This window comes from Mustela nigripes, chromosome 13 (genome assembly GCF_022355385.1).
Source record: "Mustela nigripes isolate SB6536 chromosome 13, MUSNIG.SB6536, whole genome shotgun sequence".
Classification (NCBI taxonomy): Eukaryota; Metazoa; Chordata; class Mammalia; order Carnivora; family Mustelidae; genus Mustela; species Mustela nigripes.
This window is the reverse complement of record NC_081569.1, coordinates 145,415,176-145,422,760: the sequence shown is the minus strand read 5'-3', so window position 1 is coordinate 145,422,760 and position 7,585 is coordinate 145,415,176. Positions and strand designations below refer to the sequence as shown.

Here is a 7,585-nt window from a genome sequence, read left to right as displayed (position 1 = left end):
TTATAAGTAAATATATTTATTCATTTATTTATTTATTTTTAAGATTTTATTTATTTATTTGACAGACAGAGATCACAAGTAGGCAGAGAGGCAGGCAGAGAGAGAGGGAGAAGCAGGCTCCCTGCCAAGCAGAGAGCCGGATTCGAGGCTCCATCCCAGGACCCTGGGACTATGACCTGAGCCAAAGGCAGGGGCTTTAACTCACTGAGCCCCCCAGGTGCCCCCATAAACCAGTTTTAAATCCTACCTATACTTCAGCTCCCTTCTGAAATGCCACTACTCTAAAGTTCTCCCCACCTCCCCATCTAAGTTAGATGTGGTTTGTCCCATCCTTGTATAATACTGTCCCTGTGGCACTTTTATTCTGTTCTACCTCTACACTAAAATGTTATTTCCCCGACTTGGTTCTACATCCATCTTATTTCAGGAGGGATTAAGGAGGGGCTCCTCTCTTCCCTGTGTCTGCTGCAAGGCCCAGTCTGCAAGGGACACAGTCATCCACACTCTTAACATCTTTTCGTTTCTGTCCTGAGGCTCTCTCAGGAACCTGCTCCAGGGTCTCTGAGGATAATGAGTATTCCAGCATGATTCCAGCGAAGAAATTACCTTGGAGAGTATAGTTAAACCAGTCTGGTGTTTCTAGTCCAGGTGCTGAGGAAAGCAGGCAGAAAGCACAATCAGCGGTACAAAGAGAAGCCCCCGAGCCCGCTATTAGCTTTGGCCAAGGGCGGAGGAGGCATTCCTGAGCCCACTGAGGTGTGTGGAGACGAGAAACTATAGGCACCAAATTTTCCTGATGTTAAAACAATCTTCGCCTCTTTCATACCTTTTTCTTTTGGCTCTCAAAAAATTTTCTTATGGTTTAGTCCTGGCTTGGCAGAGCCAGAGAGACCACAAGCCCCTCCAGTTAGCACCTTTGCGAAGAGTTTTTTTTTTTTTTTTTTTTTTTAAGATTTTATTTATTTATTTGAGAGGGGGAGAGAGAGCATGAGAAGAGAGGAGACTCCCCAAGGAGCCGGAAGCCTGATGAGGGACTCGATTCCAGAACTCCAGGATCGTGACCTGAGATGAAGGCCGTGGCTTAACCAACTGAGCCACCCAGGCATCCCCCCCCTTTTAAAAAATTTTATTTATTTATTTGACAGATCACAAGTAGGCAGAGGCAGGCACAGAGAGAGAAAGGAGGAAGCAGGCTCCCTGTTGAGCAGAGAGCCCAATGTGGGACTCGATCCCAGGACCCTGAGATCATGACCTGAGCCGAAGGCAGAGACTTAAGCCACCGAGCCACCCAGGCGCCCCTCTAAATGCTTTTTCTTAAGATGACATTTTATTCACTTAGGTGCTGTCTGAATGTGAAGCAGGATTCTCTGTAATGTAGCGATTCAATGAAAATTAGAATTCAATGATAAAACAGAAGAGGAAGGGAAATATAAATAATGTTAAGTCATAATCCATATTAAGCAAAAAGATCCATTTGCCATGCTTACATCTTAATAATCTTCCTGTTCTTTTTCTTTAATTTTGTAAATATGTTTCCAAATGTTATTTGAAAATATGTCCTTGAAGAAGTTTAAAGTCCATGGATGTAACCACCAATTTCGAAGCCTTCCCACTTAATTATGAGAATGCTAGTGTATAATGCCCAATATGTAAACATCTGAATTTTCATTGTTAGGGAGAAGTGTTTCAGATTGCTATCACAGTCATCTTTGGCTAAACAAGTGTCAATCACTGACTCTAGCAGATTACATTTGCTTTAAAATGTTGTGAACAGGGGCTCCTGGGTGGCTCAGTCATTAAGCATCTGCCTTCGCTAAGGTCATGATCCCGGGGTCCTTGGATGTAGGCTCCTTGCTCAGAGGAAAGCCTGAATCTCCCTCTCCCACTCCCCTGTTTGTGTTCCTTTTCTCGCTGTGTCTCTCTCTGTCAAGTAAAGAAATAAAATCTTTAAAAAAAAAAAAAAAAAAAAGCTTTGAACAAGGTTTGTGTTTGCACATATTTTCATTTGCCTCCCAGAGTTGTGAGGATTAAGTGAGCGGCATAAAGTTGGTGCCGTATTTCCTTTCCCAACTGCTCTCCTTCCTCCTGGACTAAAACCACTGTCACTTCCATGTGTTGCTGTGGTATCAGATTTGTGTCCCGTAAAACCTGCCTCTTCCCACCACTTATTTGTTTTGTAAAATCAGTATCTTTAAAATGACATTAATGGGGCACCTGGGTGGCTCAGTGGGTTAAAGCCTCTGCCTTGGGCTCAGGTCGTGATCTCAGGGTCCTGGGATCGAGCCCCACATGGGGCTCTCTGCTCAGCGGGGAGCCTGCTTTCTCCTCTCCCTCTGCCTGCCTCTCTGCCTACTTGGGATCTGTCAATAAAATAAAATGACATTTATGCAACAAAACACATTTTTTTTTATTGGTATACATACGAATGTTAAAGCAAAATATGTGAAAAGACACATATGAAAATTGTCACAAAGATTTTAGTGGAAGATGACGGTAGGCTGGGGACTGATGGGTCACTTCGCCTAGATTATTTTGAGCTGAAGGTAACTGAGAGCCTGCAGGCTCAAGAGAAACTTTTGCCCTCCCTTAATGACATGGAGGAATCTAAATTGAGGGTCTTTCCCAGAATAAGGGTTATTAACAGAGATAAACTGTATCAGAGTGACCTATCTGTATGGCAGAGCAAACATCTACTAATTATCAAACATCTTCTCTTATTGCCCTGTGAGCTGCACTCCTTCCCTTCAAAGTCCTAGACCCAAACCTTTTCTCCTTAGTTCAGGATGATGTTCATACCTTGTTTTGCCTGTCTTGGGAATTTCCATGGCTGAGATCACAAGTAGGCAGAGAGGCAGGCAGAGAGAGAGGAAGGGAAGCAGGCTCCCTGCCGAGTAGAGAGCCCGATGCTGGGCTGAGCCGAAGGCTTTAACCCACCGAGCCACCCAGGTACCCCAGGTGAACTGTTTAACTGCTGCTGCTAGCGTATGTTAGTCTCACTCTCCTAACCTTCAAATAGTGGGCTATATTTTCAGGAGAGTCCCCCTAACTTTTCCCCACCAAGTGTTTGTGGAAGAAAGTCTGGAGCTGCTTCCAAGCATCTACCTGGGCCGTGGCATGAGCCCTGGGCTCCCCACCCCAGATGACAGGGCCACCCACCAAGGTGTGTAGGGAAGCCCGGCACAGGGGGAAGTAGGGAGGCTCAATGTAGTGTCCTGTCTCAGGGTAACAGATGATCTCGGGCTTCTTCCTACCATGGGCCTGCAAGCGCTTAGAGGCCTCATTAGCATAGAATTCACTCTTCCAGTTGTGGTCATCCTGACCTACAAGGAACAGGAAGGCACTCTCAGCTCTTTCTACGGGAATGAAACTCTTCTGGTCAGCAACTTCCAAAGGGCTGTTCAGGACATCCACAATGTCTGCCAAGCCATCTTTGGTCAGCCTTACTCGATTTGGGTCTAAGCCCAGAGGGGGCAAGATCTCATCTTGGTAGTGTAAGGCTCCCCCGACATTGGCCACGGAGCCATTGACTAAGACCGTGGCGGTGATGCCCTTCAGGAACGACGCCATGGAGAGGCAGAGGTCACCTCCTTTGGAGCTGCCAAGCAGCCCGACTCCTGGACCCTTTACCTGAGGAAAGGACAGAGGAGGAAGGAGAATGAGGCTATGAACAGCGCAATGTGACGAGCAGGGCTTGGAACTGGACAAAGGGGCAACTGAGCCTCAATCTGGGCTCTACCATTTGCCAAGTTTTGCAGTCTTGGTGTATTATTCACTTACTCTTCCTCTATCTGCCTTTCTGAAGTTTCTCTATCATCATTCTTGGTGACTTCAGCAACCACATGGAGGATATACTCAACACTCTGGCTTCTCAGCCTCATTCCGTCGTGCTACATTTCACTTACGTCTGCTTTCCACTTCCCCCAAATCCATGGCACACCTCTCCCACAACCTAAAGCTTCTTAACCTTTAACCCTGCTCACTTTCACTGTCCCCTCTTCACACCAGATGGAGAAAATAAAGCTCTCCAGTAGGAACTCTGCCTCTTTTCACCCTGTGGGATCTACTTAATTCCACAAGAGCTCAAGCTTTCTACCCTCTCTTGGGTTTCCGAAGCATCTCTGTGCTTATCAAAGGGCCCCCTGCTGCCTGCACTTGGAGTCTCCTCCACTCTCATTCTCCAGGACTTACTCCTGCAACTAGGTCCTCTCCCTCCTTCATCATCACTTTCTACTCTACTGGCCCATTCCCAAGGGCATACTTAATGCTCTGTTTTCACAACAAACCCTTGACCTCACATCCATTCGGCCCTGGTGGGAATCAACCGTCTGAGTCGCTCGTTTTGTCTTCCCTTCTCTACCCTATCCCCTCAGGGTAGTTTGGGTCTGCACTATCCTTCGAGGACTGGTCTTGCCATAGTTACCAACATGTATTACAAAAGGCCCTCTGATTCACCACTCAACAGCAATCTTTTTCTCCCTATGGCTTCTACAACAGCACCCTTGACTGGTTTCAACCATTTATTCCTCCTAGAGGAAAAGTACTAGGAAATTAAATGACATATTATTATCCTCCCAACTTTTCAGAGGAGGAAAGAGGGCCCGTAAGGTCATGGTGCTAGCTGCCAATTAGTGAAATCAAAACTTAAATTTAGGGGCACCTGGGTGGCTCACTAGGTTAAAGCCTCTGTCTTGGGCTCAGGTCATGGTCTCAGGGGCCTGGGATCAAGCCCCGAATCCGGTTCTCTGCTCAGTGCGGAGCCTGCTTCCTCCTCTCTCTCTCTGCCTGCCTCTCTAACTAATTGTGATCTCTGGCTGTCAAATAAATAAATACAATCATTAAAAACAAAAACAAAAACACCTTAAACTTAACTCTTGTCTGTCCACATCTCATGCTGGTGCCACTGCCACCTTTTCTAAGAGTTCCAAAGCTTCCTGTCCACTGAAATCTGAATTGTAAAGTAAGCAAGTTTTATCTGCTGGTGGTCTGATACCGGAGCCTATAGCGCCCTCAAAACACTTCCTAGTACCCAGGTTCTTTGGCTGCCCAGTTCTTCTTTAACACTGTGGGGGCGCCTGGGTGGCTCAGTGGGTTAAAGCCTCTGTCTTCGGCTCAGGTTATGATCCCAGGGTCCTGGGATCAAGCCCCAAATCTGGCTCTCTGCTCAGCGGGGAGCCTGCTTCCCTCCTCTCTCTCTCTGCCTGCCTCTCTGCCTACCTGTGATCTCTGTCTGTCAAATAAATAAATAAAATCTTAAAAAAATACTCAACACTGAGGCCTCTCCCACAGCAGGGTTATGCACAAACATTTAACCTGGGGCCTTCTGGAGATAGTGATTCCAGTTCCCTTTCCTTCTACTTACTTTATCAAAGCCAGGGTTCGCAAAGATGTTTGGGCTTATAGTGATGTTCTGTAAAATACTGGGATTTAAAATTCCAAACCAACTAAGAACATCTTTACTAGCAGGAAATACAACAACATAAAATTGCACAGAAATGGTCTACAAGAAGTGACTCTAAATGGTAGTGTGTGTTGGAGCCTAGGAGCGGCTATGGTGAATTTGTCACATTCTGTGAAAACTAAGAGCAGTTATGAAGACACCGGTACACAGATCATAACCCAGAGAAGTTCTAACCTGAGGGTGATCCAGCAGATAGTTGACAGCTTCTTCAAAGTACTCCAGGTGGAGGATCTCCAGGCCTTTGGGGAGGTCTTCATAGTTATGATAAGCCAGAGCCAGCACAGCAAAACCCTTGCCAGCCAGCAGACTAGCTCGATGTTCCAGAAGGCCACTTCCAACTCCATAAATGTCCACAATCCCAGGAAAGGGTCCTGGTTCTTTGCAAGAAACAAAACACAAAACTGAACTATTTCTGACACTCTCTGCCGTGGTGTCAAAAGCCCTGTGTTACCTACTTGGTGATATCAAAGTTTTCTATTGATGATCAGAAATGCTAGAAGCCCTCTGGTCCTCAAGGATCTAGACAGTGGCATAGGCTCAATCCACATTTCCCCTATACCCAGAGCCTCAAAGCACCACAGACTTTTTACAAATAGCATGCCTTAATTTTGTAATTGAAAATAATTTACAAGCAGACAATGAAGAGAGCAAAATCATTACCCACTGCCCCTCCCACCCAAAGCTAACAATGCCAAATGCTAAGGAGCAGGCAGAACACTGCTGGTGGAAACCCAAAATGATACAGCCACTTTGAAAACAGCTGAGCAATGTTTTACTTAACCACTTACTTACCAAATGATTTAGCAATCTCATTCCTAGGTATTCATCCAAGAGAAGGGAAAATTTGTGTTCACACAGAAACACTTAGGCAAGACTTTGTAGTGACTATTCATTATCTCCAAAGACTTGAAACCCAGCCTGGAAACCCGTCCTTCAACTGTTGAATGAATAAAACTGCCTTTTTTTTTTTTTTTTTTTTTTTTAAAAAGAGATTTTATTTATTTATTTAAGACAGAGAGAGAGATTGAGAGTGTAGCAGACTCCCCTCTGCCTAGGGAGCCTGGGATCACACCCTGAGCCAAAGGCAGCCATACTCTACCGACTGAGACACTCAGGTGCCCCCTTCACGTTAATTTTCTTAAACCTTAATATATTGTGAGATTTAGAAGCAAAGTTGCTATACTAAGAAACCATTTAAAAAAAAAAAAAAAAAAGGCGCCACCTGGCCGGCTCAATTGGCAGGGCATGAGAAGCTTGATCTTTGGGTTGTGAATTCGAGCCCCACCTTGAGTGTAGAGATTATCTTTTTTTTTTTTTTTTTTTTTTAAGATTTTATTTATTGGGGCGCCTGGGTGGCTCAGTGGGTTAAAGCCTCTGCCTTCGGCTCAGGTCATGGTCCCGGGGTCCTAGGAGCGAGCCCCGCGTCGGGCTCTCTGCTCAGCCAGGGAGCCTGCTTCCTCCTCTCTCTCTGCCTGCCTCTCTGCCTACTTGTGATCTTTGTCTGTCAAATAAATAAAAATAAAATCTTAAAAAAAAAAAGATTTTATTTATTTACTTATTTGACAGAGAGAGCACAAGTAAGCAGAGAAACAGTCAGAGGAAGAGGGAGAAGCGGGCTCCGGGTGCCCCCAGTGTAGAGATTACTTAAAAATAAAATCTTTTTTAAAAATAATCATTAAAGATTTGGAACTACCGAGCGCCTGCGTGCCTCAGTCGGTTAAGCGTCTGCCTTAGCCTCAGATCATGATCTCAGGGTCCTGAGATCGAGCCCCCCACCTGGCTCTCTGCTCAGCGGGGAGCTGGCTTCTCCCTCTCAAGTCTCCCTCTGTGCTCTCTCCCAGAAAAATAAAATCTTAAACAAACAAACAAACTTGGAACTACCTATAAATGTTTTCGTTTTCACCTATAACTGTCTTTCTCCTTTCCCTATGATGTCTTCTAACGAACCTCTCAATTTTGGAGAGGCAGACCCACCCCCCGCACCAGGGCCGACTTGGAAGCCCCCAGAAACCTCTGCAATGTTGGGAGCTACCTCCTTACTGTCGGTAGAAGTGCGGGAGACAAGAGAAAGGTAGTCAGGACAGCCTGGGACTCGGGGCGCTCACCTGGGGGCAGGAAGAGCGTGGC

The 7,585-nt window shown here is 45.8% G+C and overlaps 1 protein-coding gene across 1 annotated transcript; it reads right to left on the bottom strand.

Moving 5' to 3' along the window:
* Positions 1 to 926: 926 nt before the first annotated feature.
* On the bottom strand, positions 927 to 7,585 carry LOC131999496 (acyl-coenzyme A thioesterase 1-like; the record flags this gene model as incomplete). The annotated part of the gene is made up of 3 exons (XM_059372182.1): positions 927 to 3,627; positions 5,633 to 5,835; positions 7,564 to 7,585. Coding segments are annotated over 3 exons (810 nt in total), but the record flags the coding sequence as incomplete, so codon positions are not given.